General features: G+C 35.6%; 1 protein-coding gene across 20 annotated transcripts in view; it reads left to right on the top strand.

Annotated features, from left to right (window-relative positions):
• NAP1L1 (nucleosome assembly protein 1 like 1) overlaps positions 1 to 18,528 on the top strand; it is a 38,924-nt gene extending 20,396 nt beyond the window's left edge. For 3 of the 20 annotated variants that reach the window (XM_051845699.2, XM_070052641.1, XM_051845702.2), the window contains 12 exons: positions 359 to 461; positions 5,993 to 6,134; positions 6,371 to 6,451; positions 7,427 to 7,555; positions 8,469 to 8,540; positions 9,914 to 10,053; positions 10,535 to 10,680; positions 10,782 to 10,801; positions 12,234 to 12,356; positions 13,030 to 13,059; positions 13,562 to 13,612; positions 15,079 to 18,528. In XM_051845699.2, the coding sequence (XP_051701659.1) occupies positions 359 to 461; positions 5,993 to 6,134; positions 6,371 to 6,451; positions 7,427 to 7,555; positions 8,469 to 8,540; positions 9,914 to 10,053; positions 10,535 to 10,680; positions 10,782 to 10,801; positions 12,234 to 12,356; positions 13,030 to 13,059; positions 13,562 to 13,612; positions 15,079 to 15,114 (1,073 nt within the window). In that variant the 3' untranslated portion in view covers positions 15,115 to 18,528. Of the gene's footprint in view, positions 1 to 358; positions 462 to 5,992; positions 6,135 to 6,370; positions 6,452 to 7,426; positions 7,556 to 8,468; positions 8,541 to 9,913; positions 10,054 to 10,534; positions 10,681 to 10,781; positions 10,802 to 12,233; positions 12,357 to 13,029; positions 13,060 to 13,288; positions 13,613 to 15,078 lie in introns of all 20 variants that reach the window. The other 17 variants (XM_070052644.1, XM_070052645.1, XM_051845700.2 and 14 more) reach the window with 13 other exon arrangements.
• Positions 18,529 to 23,040: the final 4,512 nt, after the last annotated feature.

Below are 23,040 nucleotides of genomic sequence, written 5' to 3'. Positions count from 1 at the left end.
TGGTATGTGTTGCTTACCATCTAAGGAATGTCAAGAGTCATAGATAGGCATCTGGATGAAGCTTTGAGCTTCCCAAAATGCAAGGTGGGTGAGACACAAGGCACTAGGAAGAGAAAACATACTGTTAATAGTTGTGGCAATGGCCTTGAGAAATGTCATGCATTAGAGATCATTAGAATCTCAACATTTCCTAAACATTGGGTTTTCTAAGAGTGTATTTTCTTAAGCTTGTTCTGCTCATCTCTACTCACCAGTTTTTGGGTGAGTCAGGAAAATTTTCATGATTGGATTGACCTATTTTATAAAGCATAATATATTTTCATAAAATCCTTCTTTCAATACCCCTTTTTTTTTAAAGCGCGTCAACTGACTGTTCAGATGATGCAAAATCCTCAGATTCTTGCAGCCCTTCAAGAAAGACTTGATGGTTTGGTAGAAACACCAACAGGATACATTGAAAGGTACAAGTTCTTTTCTGTAGCCCTTTCCTTATTTATCTTTCTGTGATCAACATTGCCAGTTGTATCTATTTTTAAGGCCACCTAGGATTTATGTATGTAATAGTGGAAACCTTAATGTCTGTTAGTACCCAGGATGATGAGGATTCTTGGAAGTTTGGAATTTTTGCTCAGTACTACCTGTTTAGAGTTGGATTTAAAATTTATTTTAAGTCCACAGGAAACAAACTGATCTTAACCATTTCTGAGATATATTTAGGTTTATTAGAAGAGCACAAAATTAGAAATGTAGATTTCTTACTCTTTTGTGACCTAAATTGTTAACAATAGCCTGTGTATCTTCCATGATTTTAAGGCTGTTCAGGCTGCTATCTTTGTGTGTCTCCAGTTAGTAGTTTCTGAATGTTGCCAACTTCTCTGTAGTGTGTGTCCACTATTCGTTATCTTCTTTTTCTTTAAAAGATTCCTGTCCCCATCAATGAAAATTTTATTGTGATGGACATCCTAGCGCATGTCCTCTTAAGGAACTATGTAAGAATTTCTTTGAGATACGTATTCAGCTATGGGATTATTTAGTTAAATGGCATATGCAAGGCTTGAGGACTTCTGGCATGATTTCCAAAAGTTCTATATCTAGTACATGAAGGGTGCTTTATCTTTATGTCTGCAAAAAATTGGCATCATCCAACTTTGTAGTTTTTTAGGTACTTTTTTTTACTTTTAAGATTTTTACGTATTTGAAACTAAATGACAGAGAGAAAGGGAAGGAGGAAGAGAGGGAAAGATATCTGCTGGTTCACTTCCCAAATGCCTGCAACAGCCAGGTCCAGGCCAGGCTGAAGCCAGGAGCCAGGAACTCCATCTGTGTCTCCTATGTGGTTGGCAGGGGCCCAAGAAATTGTGCCATCATTTGCTGCCTTCCCAGACACAATGGAAGGGAGCTGTAATGGAAGTGGAGCAGCTGGGACTTGAACTGGCACTTCATTAGTGCTGGGGTTGGAAGTAGCGGCTTAACTTGCTGTGCCACAATGCTAGCTCCTACGCATTTATTTTTAAGCCACAAGAAGAAAGAAGTGGGGGCTGATTTTGTTTCATTTGTATTTTTCTTATTTCTAATGACTTCATAAAGCTGGTGAGCCTTTTAGGTTACTCATGCATCCTTTGTTTTGCTATTAGAGTTACTGTCTTTTGTTTTTGTTTTTGTTTTTGTTTTTTGCAGAAATCTTTTTTGTATTCTGTATGTTTCCTTGTCAGATTTAGATTTTGTAAGTAATGCATTGTGTCAGTTCTACCAATTTGTTTCCTCAGTTAAAGAGAAATTTTTAATTTTTGTAAAATGTTTTGCCCTATGGTTTGTGCTTTTGAAGTTAAGAACTCCTTTCTAGTTCCTTCTGCATTCGGTATTGACTAGTTTAGTTTTACCTTTCATATTTAGGCCTTTAGTCTCTAGAGGCTATCCTTGTATTTGGTGTTAAGTAAGCATCCATTCCCTTTCCCTGCGTCCTTCATTTTCAGTGAATTAACTAAATCTGTCCTTCCCTCATGCATTTGTGTACTGCCTTTTATTACAAATCCAGTTCTTATAAATACTTGTGTTTGTCTTTGAGCAGCGCTCTTCTGTTCCATTGTCTTTGGTTCTTTTATCATCATCACAATCCATTTGACTCCATAGTGTGTGTCTTTTTAACATTTGGCAAGGCAGGCTGCTTCCTTCCATGTCTCTCCACTATCCAACATAATCTTAAAGCTGATCTAACCCGATCTTTGTTCTGGATAGAGTTGACAGTTAAATTTGTCAGGGCTCTCAAAACAAACAAAAAACTTCAAAAATTTGGTAAAAATTACCTTGAGTTTATAGATTCATTAGAGAATTACATTTTAAAATATTGTTTCGTCTGTATACTTGTATTTATTTAGATCACATGTGTCTTAAATAGTTCCAGTTTTCTTTACAGTCTGGTTCATATCCATATGTTTTAGTTGTGTTGCTTTTGTGAATATGGTCTCTTTTTTTAATTGTATTACTCGATTGACTATTCCTGATGTACAGAGTGCTATTGATTTGTATAAAATTGACCTTGTAACCAGTAACTTGGTAAATTTGCTTACCAATTTGTTTTGTGCTTTTTTCCCTCTGCCTGGCAGATCTTAGCTGCAAATAATGGCAGTTTTAGCTCTAATTTTCCATGTTTCAAATTATTTTCTTTGTTTATAACAGCATTAGGATTAAAATGGGCATCTTTATCTTATTTCCACTTTTATTGGGAATGAGTATCTCCATTATATTCAGTGCCTGTTTTTTTTTTTTAATCCAAATTCAGTGCCTATTTTTTAAAAGTACAACTGTCTGTATCAATTCAGATGATCTTTTGAATCTGTTAAATACATATTTTGGAAATACACTGGCTTTGCATTCCTGGAATAAACTTAATCATGATGTGTTGTTACATTGTTAATTAGTTAATCTAATGTGTATTCGTGTGTGTGTGTGTGTGTGTGTGTGTGCGCGCACATGTGCATGGGGATAAAGAAACTTTCAAGCTATGGTAGTACCTTAATCAGCTTTGGAGTTAATTTCAACTGCTCAATGAAATGAATGGGACTGCTTTTACCTTTTTGGTCTGTTTTTCTCTAACAACTTGTATAAGGTAGAAATGAAGTTTTCCTATATGGTTAGGTAGAACTCTGCTAAAAATTTACTTGGGCTTCTGGAGTTTGAGGCTGACTATCTTTGTTTTAATTGATACAGTCAAGGTCTCTTGATTTTGGAGTTCTAGATTCTCAATAGGTATGCATTTTGTATAGGTTTTAAACCTATTAGTATTGTGATTTATGGTATTTTTAAGTATCTGATTTTTATTTTCCATTTCATATTCAATATTTGAATCTTAATTAGTTTTGCCAATTGTCTTGACCTTGCTGGTGTTACTCAGGACAGTTTTGCTTTAGATTTTCCTTTTCCATACTGTTTTTGTTTATTGCTGCTTTCTTTTACTAATTTCAGGCTGTACTGTTATTATTTCTTAGGTTTCTTCTATACCTCTTTCCAGTTTCTTTAATGACATGCTTAATTCATGTAATTTTTTTTTCAATCTATCTTTATGGCTTTAATACCTTTCTTTAAAGTAAATGTTAAATATAAAGATATGTGCTAGAATCAATAGCTCATGACTTATAACTTGTCTGCCTGATCTAAGTTTTTGACAAAGATGGGTTAAAAATCTCCTGATTTATCTTTCTCTAGTTTTATCAGTTGCAGATTGATACATTTTGAAGCCATATTATTAGGTTGATGGTGTTTGTGATATATGTATCTTGTTTTCTTCTGTTTTACTGATAGTGTCCTCCTTTGTATTTTATGATTTTCTTTTTTGTTGCTGTAAGTTCTGTAAATACCTACTCCTGCTTTCTTTTTTCTTCCTCCAGTAAGGATGTTTGCTTCTTATTAGTAAGTTCAACTTTGTTTCTTGGAGGTTATATTATTTTGGACTTAACACTTGCCATCTTTCCCTGTATCTTCGTTTGTTGTGCTTTCTTTTTTCTTTATTTTCCACTTTTCATTGAGTAAGATTGTCTTCTTGTTTTGAAGCTAAAATTTTTCAGTATCTGTATTGTTTAAAAATAGTACTTATTATATTTTCCTTCAAGGCAACAGTGGAATTTACCAAGATATTTGACCACCCATTCCTTATATGGAATCTCCTGTGTGTTTTTCTTTTTCTTTTTTTTTTTGTAAATCTGTGGCAGACCTCTTGAAGCCTGATATGTGTGATACAGTTTTTATCTTGCTTTCATATCTGAATAACAGTTTGGTCATGAAGTTGTAAATTTAGAGTTCTCAAAATATCTTTTAACATTATAATTCATTTTCTTTTTGTACACAGTTTCTTTTGAAGCCTGGTGTTAGTCTGATTCCTTTTCCTTTTAGGTTAATTGCTGTTCTCATTAAATGGTTTTAGATTTTCAATGATCGCACTAAGCATGTTTGGTAGAGAAGGATTTTCATATTGCTTTAACTATGAAAAATGTAGCATTCTCATATCTGAAGGTCCACCACCCCACTCACGACTCAGCTTACCATCAGTATCTAAGAGTTTTTTTGTCTTTTATGCTGCCTTCTGGAAGAGCTTTTCAATCTTTTTTCTTCCTTTGAGCCTATCCTATTTGTTCCTTAACTTCTTGGACAAATGATGCTTTAGATGATAACTAATTAGTTCTGTCGTAGATATTGTACTCCTCAAGTGTCAAGGCATCTTGACCTTTGAGTCTTGGAAACACTTTGAATTGAGCACTTTGAATTACTCTGATAATGACTTCTATGGGAGCAATGAAGGTCAGAATGTAGTCTGACAATCTCATTTGCCTTTAAGGAATAGGGTTTAGTATGGAGCCTATGTGGGGCACCTTTTCCCTTTTATTTAAAGTTTGTTTCTGATTCTGGGCAATTTTCTCTTTTTTGGCGGGTGGGGAGGGCTATTAGTGGGGGTCAGAATGCAGCCAACCTCCTTTGGTTTTCTAATCCATTACACCTAGGTCTGACAAGGTGGAGGAGTAAGCAAGTTTAGCTTTCATAAACTTTTCATGTTATCTTAGGAACCTTGGTACTGGGCCTCTGCCAGGTATGAAGGGGACAGGGACAGACAGTGATTATCCCAAAGCAAGAACTTTAAAAAGAAAGATTAATTGTAAAAATGCTTTCTTCTAACCTATGCTAATCAATGTGGACCAACTCCTCTCTGCTCCCCAGTTAGCAGCTTACCTTCTACCAGTTAAAGACAGTTTTCAGTCCTACTCAGAAATTGTTTGTAATGTGAATGCCTGAAATAGTTCTTAACTGAAGTAGTGGTTAAGTGAAAAAATTATTTGGTTTACAAAAGTCTGTCTGTGGCAAGAAATTTTAGCCTGGATTCTGGATCTTTTGCTCAGATTGCCTGAAATTAGGTAAATGTTTAGTGAACATTTTTTGGGTGGCCAAGAAGTTCCTAAATTTAATCATTCTGCAAGGGTCTCACAGTCTAGGTGTATATACCCTTTTAAACATCAGTACCACACATTGGTGGTGAAAGAACTTTATCTCAGTAAAGCTGTTAATTTAAAAATTCATATCCCCTCTTCACTATACATTGCATTCTTAGATAATGTAATGTTAAGTTCTACGTTGAATATGGAGACTAAAATGTAAAAGAATATGTAGTTTATCATCCTTTTCTCTGGTATAAGTATGTTCCCTTCATTTTCTCTAACTAGTGCAGATGAAATATAGCTTAAAAAAGAAAAAAGTGCGAGTAATCATTCTTTGTTACAATATATATGATTTATTACATTTCATAGATAATGCTTTTTACAGATGGGTTAAATTTCCACATTTGAAATGTTTTATAATCATGGGGTCTATATTTATGTCTTCTTGAATTTTAATTTTGCTTCAAATAGAAAACCTCTCATTCACTTACTTTTATATTTCAATTTCAATGTGATGAAAGTGTGGCTTGTGTTTTACTCTGATGCTATGTAACTGGTTTCTAACCTTTCAGCTTGCCTAGGGTAGTTAAAAGACGAGTGAATGCTCTCAAAAACCTGCAAGTTAAATGTGCACAGATAGAAGCCAAATTCTATGAGGAAGTTCATGATCTTGAAAGGAAGTATGCTGTTCTCTATCAGCCTCTATTTGATAAGGTAATGTTTTTTTATTACTACAATTTATCTAACATTCTAGAAGACAAGCTCTGGAAATATAAACACACTTGCAGGTGGTTTAGTCTTTATTTCTCTTCATTGAAATAGTTACTAGAGGTACTTGGAAGTTAAGGTTGTGGTATGCATTGATGAAATTTCTAAGATTCCTTAATGAGAAACCACTAGTATTTAGCTTGGATGCTAAGTGTTTTATGCTTTTTTTAAAATCATTTCAGCGATTTGAGATTATAAATGCAATTTATGAACCTACGGAAGAAGAATGTGAATGGAAACCAGATGAGGAAGATGAAATTTCAGTGAGTACAAACTACTTCAGTGTGTTTTTAGATGATAAAATCCTATGACTTCTCAGCATTATTAGCATTTGGTGATGAGGTACAATATGACACAATCAGTGGTGTTTGTACCTAGCAGATGTTTTCTTTTTATAAGAGCGCAGGTGAGTCAGTACTGTTCAGCCTGGTGCCAGATGTGCCAATATTTTTTTTTTTTTTTTGGTCTTTTTTTTTTTGAAGATCTATTTCTTTATTTGAGAGGCAGAGAGAGAGAGAGAGAGAGAGAGATCTTCCATGCACTAGTTCACTCCTCAAATGGCTGTGGTGGGCAGAGCTGGATAGATCCGAAACCAGGAGCTTCCGGTTCTCCCACTCGGATGCAGGAGCTCAAGGACATGGACCAACTCCTGCTGCTTTCCCAGGCCATAGCAGGGAGCTGGATCAGAAGTGGAGCAGCCGGGACTTGAACTGGCGTCTATATGGGATGCCGCCACTGCAGGAAGTTTTTCCTTTGAACTTCATGAGATAAAGAATTTTTCAAGTGAACAAATAATCTTTTAAGTGACTTACTGGCAAGAGAGAATTTCAGAGTTGTGATAGAAATCTGGTGCTGTGTTACCTGACCCTGCTTCTATACCTTCTTATGTAAAGAATGTACAATAATGTGATTAGGAACACCGTGGGTAAGACATTGAACAAAGTTGTTGCTTTTAATTGTGTACTGTGATTCAGGGTCCCCCCCCCCCCCCCCCCATAAACTTTTCATTCTTCTCTAAAATGCTTTTTCTACAGCTTTGGGACCTAGTGGTTGTTATTGGAAGGGTGTGGTAGCAATAGTTTTGATGGAATTAGGATTTGGTATGGACAGTAACAGTTTAGATTTGATGATTGTGGGTTTTTTGTTCCTGTGTGCTTCTGCTGATGCCTATTAAGGGAATAAAACAATTTGAGAGGTCTAATCCAGATATTCAATAATATATGCTGTCACTTGTCAAGGAGGAGTTGAAAGAAAAAGCCAAGATTGAAGATGAGAAAAAAGATGAAGAAAAAGAAGACCCCAAAGGAATTCCTGAATTTTGGTTGACTGTTTTTAAGAATGTTGACTTGCTCAGTGATATGGTGCAGGTAATGTTAACCTTGAGTAAACCTTTAAAAGTTGAAGAACACAATGATCTTCACTGTTGATCTTTATAGGATAGTTATTTGTTTTGAAACCACTGTTAAATGTAAAAGGAAAATTATAGCTTTGATTATTGTGATCAAAGAAATTACAATTCATTGTCAAAAATTAGATAATGAAAGGGTCCCGTTGCTAATGGTTTACTGATTGGTGTTTTCCAAGCCTTGTGCCACCTTTACATGTTTTGTATAGAGATAGGATAAGGATGAGAATGTTAATTTGAGTTCTGTTGATACTTTCATTTGAAATAACTGTTTCAGGGGAAATTTGCATTTTAGAATAATACCATAAATATGTTTAACTCATTGACAATTGCCATGTTCTCTGAGAAATCAACACAGATGTCGCTTTGGAAAACTTTTCTTTTCTTCCAAGCGTTTCCTGAGCCACTACCATCTGCATTGTGTACTTACTGGCCCTGTCATAAGATTTGAAAAAGAAATGCTCTCAACACAATGATTACTTATTGCATTTCTAGTTTAGCAAAAGATCAAGCAGAAGGAGAGGAATGAGCATATGGAAAAAGCAGCAGTTATAATCAGAAAATAATTTTTAAAGCAAATATGTCTTTTTTAAGACTTGATTTTGTATTTTTCAGTCTATTCGGCCTGTAATGATGTAATTCTCTATTTTGTGGCTTTTTTTCTACCAGTGGAAGTAGAAGCACAGTATAAACTAGCTTTAATATAAGCCATAATCTGGAGTTTTAAGGCTTGTAATTGTTACATAAAATTTTACTTTAAAATATATTATATCCCAGTCAGCTAATGCTTGTGTAGTAACAGACCCCTAACTCTAAGCCATGTTAAATACTCAGTTTTATTATTTTCTTTTTCTTTCTTTTTTTTTTTTTTCAAGGAACATGATGAACCTATTCTAAAGCACTTGAAAGATATTAAAGTGAAGTTCTCTGATGCTGGCCAGCCTATGGTAAAAGAACTTTGAAATATTCATAGTTTTATATATATATGTTCATAGTAACAAACGCTTATAAGTAGATACATGGTAATTTTTAAAAATAAATGACATTCAAGGGCTAGGATGAAGGTGAGAAGGAGTTGAGATTTGATATGATATCTTGTACTATGATACATAAATACTTAAGTAGAACTAGTTGTGATGCTGTGTTTATTCCTTTTCTTCCCTCTGAACATAAAACTGATTTTGAAATTTAGATAATTCTTGATTATTCATGGAAACATGAATAAGTACTGATTCTGTTAAAATGTACGTGCCTGGGAATTACAACAAAAATAGGGGTAGGTGTGGTGCAGCAGTTAAGATGCTTGCATCTCCTTTTGGGGAGTACATGGGTTGAAGTCCCACCTCCTCTGATTCCAGCTTCCTGCCAGTGCACATCCTGTGAAGTAGTAGGTGCTGGTTCAAGTAATTGACTTCCTGTCATGTGGGAAACCCAAATTGAGTTCTGGGTTTCTGGCTTCTGCCTTGCCGAGTCCCAGCTGTTGTGGTCATTTGGTGAGTGAACAGTAGGTGTGAGCATTTTCTTGCTCTCCCACTTCTCTCTGCCTCTCCAATATATAAAAATTTAAAAGATAAAAGTAAAAAGCAAGTGATATCACAGGACCCCTATTCCTGCATCAGGAAACATGATCAGCTATCTACTGTTCTCCAAAACCATGAATAGTTACAATAGGTATATTGGATGTGGATTTTTAAAGCTGGGCTCTAGTCTAATACTTAAAAAAAAATCCTTTATTGAGAGATGTGCCTAGCCTGTTGTGTAAATATGTTAACAAATGATAGTTGTAAATTGAAACTGCACTTGTTTTACTCCATTTTATCTGTACCTCATTTTGCCTTAATGTTCCTATCATTAAGATTGCATTTGAGGGCCAGTGCCATGGCTCACTTGGTTAATCCTCCACCTGCAGCACTGGCATCCCATGTGGGTGCCGGGTTCTAGTCCTGGTTGCTCCTCTTCCAGTCCAGCTCTCTGCTGTGGCCCAGGAAAGCAATGGAGGATGGCCAAAGTGCTTGGGCGCCTGCACTCGCGTCAGAGACCAGGAAGAGGTACCTGGCTTCTGGCTTCGGATTGGCGTAGCTCTGGCTGTGGCGGCCATTTGGGAGATGAACCAATGGAAGAAAGACCTTTTTCTCTGTCTCTCACTGTATCACTCTATCTGTCAAATAAATAAATTAAAAAAGATTGCATTTGAAAGCATAAACCATTCAGAATTTTATATATCCTTAGAAAAACCACAGGTAAAGCTTTATGTACTAATGGATTGAAATGTGTGATAATAAGAATTTTAACTCAAATTTTTTCTGCTTTTTTCTTTAAGAGTTTTGTCTTAGAATTTCACTTTGAACCCAATGAATATTTCACAAATGAAGTGCTAACAAAGACATATAGGATGAGATCAGAACCAGATGATTCCGATCCCTTTTCATTTGACGGACCAGAAATTATGGGTTGTACGGGGTGAGTTTAGTTTCACTACTGTTAATAGAGTGTTTGGGGGCTTATGGCTTATAATAATTGGTATTTCCAGTGTGTGAGCTGAGTATATTACAAATTTCAAGGAGAATACGTTTTATGAAAAAAAGTATGTTAATTTTAGTTCCCCTTTTGCACCAAAATAGTTATTCTTCTAATTCCATTTTTCCATTACCTTTTTGAATTTGTCTTGTACGTACACACATAGTCTGAAAAGAAGGTGTTCATTTTCCTCATTTTTCCTTGTGCCCATGATTTATAACATGTTGTTTTAAAGGAATATACTCTTAATTTTATTAATATATCCTGAAATTTTGTTTAGAAATAAGATTTTCCCCTTTAGCTGCTACAGAAAACATTTGTACCAATTTTCTTTTCTAAAATTTGAAATCAAAATACTACATTTACTTCTAAAATCTAGCAATTTAAAATGCTAAATGTGATTTTTTTTTCTTTATTTTGTAAGGTGCCAGATAGATTGGAAAAAAGGAAAGAATGTCACTTTGAAAACCATTAAGAAGAAGCAGAAACACAAGGGACGTGGGACAGTTCGTACTGTGACTAAAACAGTTTCCAATGACTCTTTCTTTAATTTTTTTGCCCCTCCTGAAGGTAAATAGTGTTTTAGCTTGAATATTGATGATTGTTTATTGTTATACTAAGCTTTATTTACTCTTAATAATTTGATGTTTTTTGTTTTCCTCATTTTACAGTTCCTGAGAGCGGAGATTTGGTAAGCTGACTTGTTCTTTATTGACTTGTTTACTGTATTTGAAATTATCTCAAAGGTGGAGAGTTAGTGATTCTTACTAGCATTGTGGTTCTGAGACCTCGTGGAAGAAACTTGTAGAGATCTAAAAAATTGTTCCATCCAAAAAAGGTTTCCATGGAAAAACAATGAAATGAAAAGCTGAAAATTTCTTTAGAAACATGAAAATACTTTTATGAGGGTTTTAATTTTTCAAAATTACTGTGTGTGTGTGTGTGTGTGTGTGTGTGTGTGTTTTAAAGATTTATTTATTTGAAGGCAGAATTACTGAGAGACAGGGAGAGAGAGGTCTTCCATCTACTGATTCACTCCTGAGATGGCCACAACGGCCAGAGCTGGGCCAATCTGATGCCAGGAGTTTCTTCTTAGTCTCCTACGCAGGTGCAGGGGCCCAAGGACTTGGGCCATCTTTTACTGCTTTCCCAGTCCATAGCAGAGAGCTGGATCAGAAGTGGAGCAGCCGGGATTTGAACTGGCAACCGTATGGAATGTCAGCTCTGCAGGCAGCAGCTTTACCCACTACAACACAGCGCCAGCCCCTAATTACTGTATTCTTAATGAGACAAAGATTAATTAGGTCCTTGGTATCATTTGTTACATTTCTTTGGCCATATTATTAGAGCTTTATCCTGTTTCTTATCACAATGAAAATATGGTTTTATATCATGACCATATACTAAGGTGTTCAAATATGTGGCATATAGCCAAGAATTAAGCCTACTGTAGAACTTGAACCACAACCTCAAAGAAGTATATAGAGGAAGATAACTATTTGAATGCCTGTCCATAGATGGATTGGAGTTTTTATTGGATTGCTTGTTTCCTATATTGTGAATATTGATGGTTGACAAAGTTTCTCAGTTATGGATAGGAAATCTGTATTTGCAATCCCTTTCTTCAGTCGTCTTCCCTCCCTCTCTGTTAGTGTGCATTATGTTGATGACTCAGTAAACATTCCTCGAATGTGTACTGATGAATGTCAGAAGCATTTCTGTGCATTGTTTAGCCATTAAATAAAAATTCCAGATCGACTTAGTTGATTGATTTTGTCAAGGACTCTGTCTCATTTGCATTTAAGTAGACTTAAAACTGTACAGCTGCTTGCTAACTCTTTTTAGGAAGTGTGAAGAAGTGATTTTCTGTGGTCTCTTACTGTGATTTTCTGTGTTTCATATACTTAGTTATTTATAAAAGCCTGTTTTTTTCTTAGTATTCAGATTAGTGTTCTCATTTTTCAAAAATTAGTATGTAGTAAAATTATATATTGTTTTATTTCCCCAATCTTCTTAACATATACACAGCCTGCTAACTTGTTTTCTTTTTATTAAAAAGTATAAATTTATCACATGAAGTTATTCTTAAATGTTGTGCTTTTGTTTCCCTTTTCAAAAAATAGGATGATGATGCTGAAGCTATCCTTGCTGCAGACTTTGAAATTGGTCACTTTTTACGTGAACGTATAATCCCAAGATCAGTGTTATACTTTACTGGAGAAGCTATTGAAGATGATGACGATGATGTGAGTGAATTTGTATTTTGTAATGAAATAATTTGGTTGCGGGTAAGATAGAATTGATAAGAAGTTAGGTTTTAGACATTTAGAACTTACACTATATCTAGATTTAGGACATGGAATAATTCAAAGTTGGTCTAGTTACAGATAATCCTGTAGATAGCTTGCTTAATATTAAGTAGGTTTTCTTAGCCTCTTTACATTCATTTATCTTATTTTTGCTTTTGCTACCAATGGAAACATCATTCTGATCAAGTGAAAAGTTTTACATTTGGCTAGCATTATAGAGGTATTAGGCTTTTGCCTATGATCACAAAAAACAGAACTAGGAATTTTTCTGTAGGTAAGATAGTATTTATTAGACAGCATAAAATTTTATCTAAGAGAATTTTAAATAATGATTTAGTTTGAATTAGGCTGCCCTTTCTTGGATACCTTTATTGCTAATAGGTATTGAGTCTTTGTTGTGCAATATGTTCCACAGATAAATTCAGGCAAGTAATTGTGTGATAATGATTCATTCATATGATTATACTAAATTGCCTGGTTATTTAGTTAATAACTGAGCCGAATGCTTGCTGTAGCTAACATATTTTGGAGAAAATGTTTTGTATTTTTCATTTAAGTGTATACATATCAGATGTTACTAATGTTGGCACTTCACTGTTTTCCTTTTCAGTATGATGAAGAAGGTGAAGAAGCGGATGAGGTAATGTTTACCAAATGAACAAATAGTTCTCTGTTTAACACAATGTGAAGCAAATTGAGTGACTTATGTATTCCTTTGCTATAATCATTATTCTGTGATTTGGGATACATTTTGGAATATATGATTTTAGAACTCTACAGCCAAACAATGTATGTATAAGGTTTCAATAAATAAATTGCAAAACTCAGCAACTTTTTTTTTTATTTCAAATAATTTTGTTCTGCTGCAGGGTTATCAGCTCTTTGAAGAAGTCAAAAGCTGCAGTAAACTTTTTCAACGTTGGCTGCAGTAATCTTTTCAATAAAGGCTGTCTGGATGTCTCGAGTTGTGTTGGGAAATTTTTCATATTAAAAGCTTTCAGATTAAATTGTACTGTCAACAACTCTGTAATCATGAAAATCTGTTGACTCATAGAGTAACTTGTATTAAATTTTCCCTACATTATGAGTCAGTATTTCCCATTTGTACCTACTTCATGGATGCATTTTGAACTTTAATATAGGAAGGGGAAGAAGAAGGAGATGAGGAAAATGATCCAGACTATGACCCAAAGGTGAGCAAAATTAGTACTGCTTTATCTTAAATTTGAGGCAGGCTAAAGTAACAGTTGATTTATTTTTTCTATTAAAAACTTATAATAAAGCAAATTTTTTCTTTTTCTGATCCTCACTGGCATTACACATGATTTCAGTGCACCTTTACTAAAAAAAACATTGGTTTTGGTTCTGACTTTATATTTTTCTGATTCAGGCTAAGTGTAAACCTTAGCAGTCTGTTTTTTTTTGTTTTTAAAGATTTATTTATTTACTTGAAAGTTATACAGAGAAGGAGAGGCAGAGAGAGAGGTCTTCCATCCGCTGGTTCACTCCCTAATTGGCCACAAATGGCCAGAGCTGTGCCAGCCCAGAGCCAGGAGCCTCCTCCTGGTCTTCCCATGCGGGCGCAGGGTCCAAGGACTTGGGCCATCTTCTGCTTTCCTAGGCCATAGCAATGAACCTGATCGGAAAGTGGAGCAGCCGGGCCTTGAACCAGCGCCCATATGAGATGGCTGGCTCTGCAGGGGTCAGCCCTACTTGCTATGCCATGGTGCCAGCCCCAGCAGTCTGTTTTAATAATAATGACACTGGGCATTTTTTTTTTTTTTTCAGTATGTAAGCATTAAAAATCATCAATGCTGCTGTTCTTGGATTGCTTTCCCTCTAAAAGAAAGCTTGTAAATTAAGATGGGTTTTTGAAATATCTGACTGCAGGAGTGCTTGGAAACTGCAAAGCAGTGTTAGCAGATTTTCCCAACCACCTGAGAATCCCAGGCTGTATAATTCCTAAGGGTTGGTAAAAACCCTTTATCTCCCACACAATACATAGTAAGTTATCAAGATTCATTTTTGTTAGTTAATTTATTTGTTTAATGCTGTAAATATCCAGAAGATACTTTAACCTGCTGAGCAAGTATGAGGAAATACAAGAGTACTTCGAGAAGTTGATGGAAAAACTGAGTTAAAAGAAATTTACTTTGGTACAAAAAATTTTTGAAACCCATGCCTATGATGGGGGGGTCTTCAAAAAGTTCATGAAAAATGCATGGCATGAAAAAATTATGCATGAATTTCAATTTTTTTGGTCCAAGATAAATGCATCTTTTAATTCCCTTTTCCTCAACTCTTAAGGTAATTTGAATTAAAAATTTTAAATAGGTAGTAAGTTAATATCTAAATATGAAGTGGAATTAGCATCTTTAAGTAACTGAGTTATAGAAAAGTTAAAAATAATTGATAATATGACCAAGAAATTGCTCAGTTTTATCTTTCAGGTGTATATACAATGTAAAATTTGAGCTTTATTTTAGTATATCAGGGCTTGCTAATTGAGTAAACAGTTTACCTTCAGTGTCTTATTGTTCATTTAGTTTGGCAAAAATTTGGACAAAACAATGAAATACTGTGATAATTAAGGTGCTACTGAAAAATTCACTGAAGCAGGTAGAAGAAGATAGATTGACTTGTTGTTTTCCTTTAACAGAAGGATCAAAACCCAGCAGAGTGCAAGCAGCAGTGAAGCAGGATGTATGTGGCCTTGAGGATAACCTGCACTGTAATAGCCTAAACACAACTATTATTTACTTACAGCCTTATGTTTTTGTATTTCCTTGGTAGATTCAGTAATTTTTTTTAAGGGAAAGGAATTCATACTTTAAAGATCAATTTGTTCTACCTAGCATTTTAACAATAGTTTTCCTGCCAGATATGTTGAATGCTCAAATTCTTTCATGCATGTTCATTCATTGCTACATAGTTTGGTTCTCCTGGAAGTTTTTCAAAGTGTAGCTTTTGGAGTACAATTCTGAATTGCAGCTGTTTTTGTTTTGCTCATTTTTTTTCCTGAAGAACCAAAGTATTTTTCAGTTGGTAGTTGAATGAATTTGTCTGCTTGCATTAGCTGTGCCTTTCATTAATTTGTTACAGAAATACAATGATTTATACTAAAACAATTCATATTTAAGAAAAAAAGAGACCAGATTTGTGGTTAAGAATTTCCAGTATGACCACAACCAATAGCTGTTAGATCGTTAATGAACTTTTCTATTTTTAGGCGGCATATAACTTTTAACAAAAACCTCTAATTCATAGTGGTTATTGGTTGCCCATATGGAGGTCAACAAAATGTAGGATTTTCAAGTTAGCCTGATATCTAACTGTACTTTTAAATGTAACCTCCATTAAATTAACTAAGCATCTTTTCTTTGTGGTAGGGTCTACCTTCTGCTTCTCTGGAAAGGATGAATTTACATCATTTGACGAGCCTATTTCAAGTTTTTTGTTATTGTTTGTTTTGCTTGTTTTTGTTTTTGCAGCCTAAAATAAAAATGTCAAATACAATTTTAGTTTTCTAAGATAATGTCTTAATTTTGTACTAATTTAGGTTAGAAGCAAGGCTTAGCTTGAATTAAGGGTTGTGCCCAGTTAATCATATTGAAGAAAAGGGTGCCAACTTCAGAAAAGTATACTACCAGAAAACAAGTGTTTAAAAAAAAACTTAAATGATGTAATACTTTTTTAAAAAGAAAAATTAAAAAGTTAAATTCCATTTCCTCATGTTTGGGACTAGAGAGTAGACCCCAAGCTTCTATGATTTATCTAATTCTTAAGCTTTTGTTTAGTATGTATTAAAATGGGTAGTACTGTTTACCTAACTACCTCACCTATGTGTTAAAGCATATTAAATCTCATGAAATGTTTCAGTCTGATTAAAACCTTGAAAAATCTGAGTGTTTGTACCACAAGTGTGATGATTCAGCATCTTATTCATACCAAGTTTTGATAATTAAACTGGAAAACAAAGGTTAAGTAGCTCTTGTGGATCAGGGCAGACAGCACTCTTCCAGATCTTTCTGTGGCTTCTATTTTAATGAAACTAGATGGGGTAGATGACTATTTCAAAAGGGTCCGAGGTTTTTTTTCCCATGTGTTTCAGACAAATATAGTTAATACTGTAGAGATCATGGAACTAAAGTTGACCATTGGGGGTGGGAGTGTAGAGCCACATTTAAAATACCTCAGGCTAATTACTGTTAATTTTGGGGGGGGTGATCTTTATTTTGACAGCGAGGATAGATTAACTTAGATTCTAATTACAGGAGGGTCTAGAGTTCCTATTAATAAAATTACATTTGAGTTCAGTTTTAGAAGTATTAAGAGCTTATCGTTTGAAAATTTAATATTAAGGTTTTAGAATATGAACACATTTTGTTTGTAGTACTATTCATACCTCTTGAAATTTTTCACTACTGGAAATCCTTAACCAATTACAATAGCTCTTTTCCCTTGGATTTTGGTTGCTTTGAGTTGACATTTTGCAATTTTTTTGTAAGCATAGTTCATTTAAACATAGCTTATTCTGAACCTTAAATCTTTTAATCTAATGATAGAATCCCATTTTTAATGAACTTAAGTAGTAAGTCAGGGTTTTTTTTTCATTGCTTTAAGAAATCAACTATTGCCAAAGTGAAGGGGTAGATAATATTTCAGCTTGTGTAATGCGGATGAGGTTTGCAGAGGAATTGTTTTCTTTAAAAAATGTAGTTTTGAGGGATGTCAGTTTAGATTTATGCCATTTCTCCAGTTTCTAAATGGTTCTATTCCATTCTAGAAATTTGAAATAATGTAATTTGAAATCCTTAATAAAATTTGAATTTTAATTTTTTAAAATGTATGGGTGATATTTGAGGTGTTTTTTTTTTAATACAAGTATATGAGTATTTACATTTTTGTGGAAAGAAGGGATATCCAGGGTGAGCTATTTTGCTTGGGGTAACTGTAAATCTAGTTTTAAGAGCAACCTCCATTCTAAGCAGTTTGTTTTCTATCAGTTTGTTTCACTGACTACCATTTTCTTCCCTAGATACGGTAAAATCTCATAGTTAAAAGTGAAACTTGTAAAAAAAAAATTGCCATTTAAGTATGGCACTGAGTAGAGAGCAACAGTTTCAAGAACTGATTGGTTTTAAGTGGGATTTCTGAAAGTTACGTCTGTGTAATTTCTTAATTCTTTTTATCTTGTTTGCTGAAACAAAATTAATACTGTAGATCTTGAAAAATCTCAATTGTGTGGAATTGGCTTATGGATGCTACTAAGAAAAATGGGATTCTACCTATTTCCTTTTAAAAATTTATGTTAATAACCACAAACACAAAAAGGGAACTAGCTTTGGTAGAAATGCTTTTGTTTATTCTGTGAGCCAGTTAACGATAGTGGTTGGTGTATAAGACCCCAATATAACTGGAATAACAGTGTTTATATTACTGCTGCTTGTAAGAAAGTATCAATTTACGGGTTTATCTGAGTTGTAGGCTGTTCCCTTTATTACGAATAAAGACAAAACTTTGAGGTGCATGTGAAAACCTTATTGTACCATGCAAAAATATAAGCTAATATTCAAATATTCTTTTTAATGCTTTGAGTTCAGGGCTTGATTTAACGTTTGAATATTTTTAGTTAGTCTTATAAAAATTTTAGCCTTTATATTTTTTACTTTAAATCAAGCCAGATATTATTTTAAATGTACAAAACAGATTGCTAGGAACTTTAGAAAAGAGAAATATATGCTAATTCAATTTTAAAACATCTGTACTGTGTATATACTTGGTAATTGTGGACTTTGGAAAATAAGTACTCATAGTTTAGATAATTTGCTAATAGCACTAATAGCACTCAAAAAGTAAATGTAAATGATAATGGTGATATACTGAAATTAACTTGATAGATGTGTACTAGTGATTTATATACTGGTTTAGAAATCCAGCTATTACAGTATAACCTGGATAAAAAGCCAAGTTCTTGGACTGATTAAGAGTCACATATGTGACTTCAGAGAAATTGAAACATCTTTGTTGGTGTATGGAATTAATGATAAGTGTTTATCCATAAGAAATTTTAATTGATGTATTCAATTATATTTTCAAAAATACAGTATACTTTGTATCTTGTGTTTCTTCTATATCACATCCTGCTGTACTTTCAGGTTTTTCAGTTAAAAGTAAACTATTGACAAACATGAAAGGAGAAATGGGGGCATAATAATTTAGAAGTAAATTGCTGGCAGGAAACAGTAATCCAATATAATTATCATATTGGCAGTTTATCTCTTTATCTGTGGATCTCTTAAAATTTTGAAGCTCAGGATAAAGAAATTTACTTAACAACATTACTTTGGAATTTCTCATGCATTAGACTGAAAAGTAGGAACAACTGGGAAGAAATAATCAGAAGTGCAAGTACTGGAGGTCAAATCTCTCCTCCTGTGTTAATGGTATTACAGAAAAGTTAGGATATTGTGGCTCTGATAAACTTAATGGAGTTGTAAGAGTTTCTATTAAGTGTACTCAGAACTTGGGTTAGAGTTGGTAATTTCAAGGATGAATAGGAATTGATGAAGTGTGCACTTCAGTTAGAAGGTAATATGAGGTAAAAATGCTAAAAACAAAAATCCAGAGCATGTAAATGGAGTTGAAATAATGGATGGGGATACAAATCCATAGAAGCATGTAAAACACCATAAACCACTTTAAGAGTATTTCTAGTGAAGATGGCTTTCCTTTTTTTTTTTTTTGCCAGAGTTAGACAGAAAGTAAGGTCTTCCTTTTTCCGTTGGTTCACCCCACAAATGGCTGCCATGGCCGGCGCACTGCGCTGATCTGAAGCCAGGAGGCAGGTGCTTCCTCCTGGTCTCCCATGCGGGTTCAGGGCCCAAGCACTTGGGCCATCCTCCACTGCCCTCCTGGGCCACAGCAAAGAGCTGGACTGGAAGAGGAGCAACCAGGACTAGAACCTGGAGTGCTGGCACCGAAGGCGGAGGATTAGCCTAGTGACCGATGGCTTTCCATTAAAAATAAATTTGAAACCATGACATGATCAAACAGACCTTGTCCATTTCAATGAAGGAAAGAACATTCTGGGCCCCAGGGCTAGTCTGAGGCTTACAGCTTTCCCTCATCTGGGTCATATGAAGGAAAAGACAAATAGCTAAGTGACTAAAAGGGGTGGAGAAAATGTGAACAAGATGGGGTTTTAGAGAATTAGGAGAAACGTGTCTTGTTGGGAGCTGGAACTTAGAAAATAATCCAAGTTTATCAGGTGTCTTACAGTGCTAGACCAAATGGCCACACTTTTAAAAATTCTTTTCAAATGCTGATTTATTTTGTTTGAACTTTGGCAGAATACAGAAAGGGTTTCTCATGCTGTGGAGTACCGAAGCCGCCATTGCTCAGCCCATGCTTTTCATCTAATGTTGACCTGGAACCTTGAGCTTTGGGGATATTTTCTGAGATGGATATCACAGATGTGATTCCTGACTTGGATTAGGCCATATACGTTTCCAAACTAATAGATCTGTTGTCTTTGGGGTTCGTTGCCCTGTCAGTAGACCTAGAACCTTTAGACCAACTTTATAACCTGCTTTTCTACTGTTTTAGTTCTGCTTAGCTGCCTTTTTCATTTCCTCTCCCACTGGGCTTTTGTACTTATGTTTTGTTAGTTCAATATAGACTCTTCTCAGAAATTAATGCCTACTGTTTGGTTCTTCAGTTCTGAACTGGCTCTGCCATTCCAGATATACTTCAGGGATGCTTGCTCACTAATGAATTTTTCAACTGCCAGGCACTAAACTTGGAACATGGTAGATGCAGTGGTAGATTTTTATGTATGTAGATCAATTGGGGTTTATCTGGACTCTTTGCACTATACCATCTTTAGTCCTACGTGGAATTGGGTGGCAGTTTAAATGATACTCAGTAGTTCAGTCGAAGTTAGGATATTCTGAGGCCCTTTTTAGTCATTCCCAGGTACTGGGTTGCATATACAAGAAAATTTGAAGGTAAAATTATCTTAATGCAAAAAGTGAAATCCATGTGCAGTTAATAGGGATTTTTTATTTATTTTTTGGGACAGGCAGAGTTAGTGAGAGAGACAGAAAGGTCTTCCTTTTTCCATTGATTTACCCCCCAAGTGGCTGCTACAGCCGGCGTGCTGTGCCGATTCAAAGCCAGGAGCCAGGTGCTTCCTCCTCGTCTCTCTTGTGGGTACAAGGGCCCAAGGACATGGGCCATCCTCCACTGCACTCCTGGGCCACAGCAGAGAGCTGGACTGGAAGAGGAGCAACCGGGACTAGAACCCAGGGTGCCCGGCCAGTTAATGGGCATTTTTTAAAAAGATTTATTTATTTTTATTTGAAAGAGTTACACAGAAGAGAGAGAGAGTGATCGATCGTTCATTCCCAGTTGGCTGTAACAGCTGGCACTGTGCCGATCAGAAGCCAGGAGCTTTCTCCGGGTCTCCCACAAGGGTTCAGGGGCCCAAGGACTTGGGCCATCTTCTGCTTTCCCAGGCCATAGCAGAGAGCTGGTTTAGAAGTGGAGCCGTCGGCTCTCAAACCGGCGCCAATATAGGACGCTGGCACTTCAGTCCAGGGTGTTAATCTGCTGCACCACAGCACTGGCCCCAGTTAATAGGCATTTTACAGAAACTGAATTACTCTCCCCAATGAGGAAACTAACCATGCTATTTTTCTGTATATTCTATAAACTAATGGAGCTATGAGAATGTGAAAGGAGCATATGATTTTGTGATACTGCATTAAAAAACCACCTTAAACTTCATCCTTTAAAACAGCAAAATTTGGGCTTAGTTCTTACTGTATTGATGAGCATCAGCTAGGACACCTTTTAAAGCTATGGAAGGAATCATGCAGAGATCTGGTGATTAAAGCTGCTGAAACTTCAGCTGGGATGTGGCCAGACTTGTTGTTTGCACATGATTTCACAGAAGGTGCTGGGTTCCAAGAGCTAGCCAGCCACGCAGTTTCCCCATTTTTGTCCCTGTGGGGCAAGTTGTGTCGCTTCTGAGTTCTCTTGGTTTAGTGTACTTGGCTGGAGAATGGGTACAGTTTTGGAAATGTGAGAGAAGCTAGAATCTTGGGGCTACAAATTTTTGGGGGGGGGGTGTTGGTGAAGCAAAAGTTACCATAGTTTCCCAAATGATCATAGGCATCGTAAAAGGTTTAAAAACACCTATTGAAAGAGGAAAAGTCTACTCTTCATCAAACTGGTTTTATTTGAACTGCTGCACCTGAACAATGAGGCATTCCTGAAACCACGATGGTAAGTATTGGATGACAGAGGCTTGTTTTCAAAGGTTGGGCATAATACACTAAAGCGAGGAGTTGGAAAAAAAAAAAAAAAAACACCACTACTGTTCCATGTGCTTAAACTAGGTGGAACTTAGTTTTTATAGCATTAAAAATCTTAAATCAGGAACTTCTGTAATTGAAAATGAAGGGCGGGGTAGGAGAGGGCAGGGCCGCGGGAGGGAGGGAGGGAGGTTGGGGGGGAGCCACAACAATACAAAAGTTGCACTTTGTAAATTCACATTTATTAAATAAAAAAAACCAGGAACTTCTGAGATACCTAATTGCTTACTGTCTTAACCATGTAAGATAGTAATAATGCCTTACTCATATTTGCCTGAGGATGATAGCTATTATGTTGCGTTGATGTGTGTTGGGGCTAGCATTTTTTTTTCCTTCTGTCTGCTCTGATAATGGCTTAGGCATCCTTGCAGATACTTTATGCACAACATTGGCTAGAATTCTTTGAATGTAAAACGTGTTGGAGATGAGAGCTAATCTATATAGTCTTTCCCTCTTCTCTCCAGAGCTTGCACATAAATGTTGTATAACACAAGACATACAATATGGCTTAAGTAGGATTTTCTAGGCTTGCACAGACTAATAGGGGAACTTTACTTCCTTGTGCTTGGCAAAGTACCTTATCCCAGATGGCCCTCAGGCTCTAAGTATAGTATCTGGGTCCTAGGTAGCAGCTGAGGCCAAAAGTTACTGGCCTCCAACCTGCTTCAAAGGTGAGCCTGTGATAAATAATCCTAGGGGCACGTGTTCTACCTAGAGCTAAGTGTCAGTTTGTAAGGAATTGGGAGGCTGGAGGTTAGCCTGATGGCCACATCTCCCACATAGATTGGAGAAAGAGTTATAGGATTCTTTGATCAAGGATATCCTGGAACAAATTAAGTAAGTAACGTTTCAGAAATAAGAAGGCTCAAGAAGGCTAATTTAAGAATAAAGCCCAAAAAGATGAATTAAGGCTGAAATGCTATCCTTCAACCAAGGCTTTTCACTCACAAATGAGGTTGAGAGGATTTAATTAGAATGTGAGAGATCTGCAATGTTTTCTGATTTCTGACCTTTTAGGGCATGCTAATTGAAATTAAATTAATGATTTACTTAGATGTCTAGATTGTGGGTGTGAGTTCTGTCTTGTTCACTTTTGCCTTTCTCTGGCATCTGCAGTGCAGTGTAGAGACTTGTCATAAAATAATTTCCTACGTCTGGTTATTGTTCCTTCACCTCTCTGCACTGGGTTACCCTCACAGAATTCTTTAATCCCTTTCACTTTTGCATCCATCATTTATCCT

Source organism: Oryctolagus cuniculus, chromosome 11, assembly GCF_964237555.1.
Source record: "Oryctolagus cuniculus chromosome 11, mOryCun1.1, whole genome shotgun sequence".
NCBI lineage: Eukaryota > Metazoa > Chordata > Mammalia > Lagomorpha > Leporidae > Oryctolagus > Oryctolagus cuniculus.
Note: the sequence above shows the minus strand (reverse complement) of the source record. Positions and strands in the feature narration are given on the sequence as shown.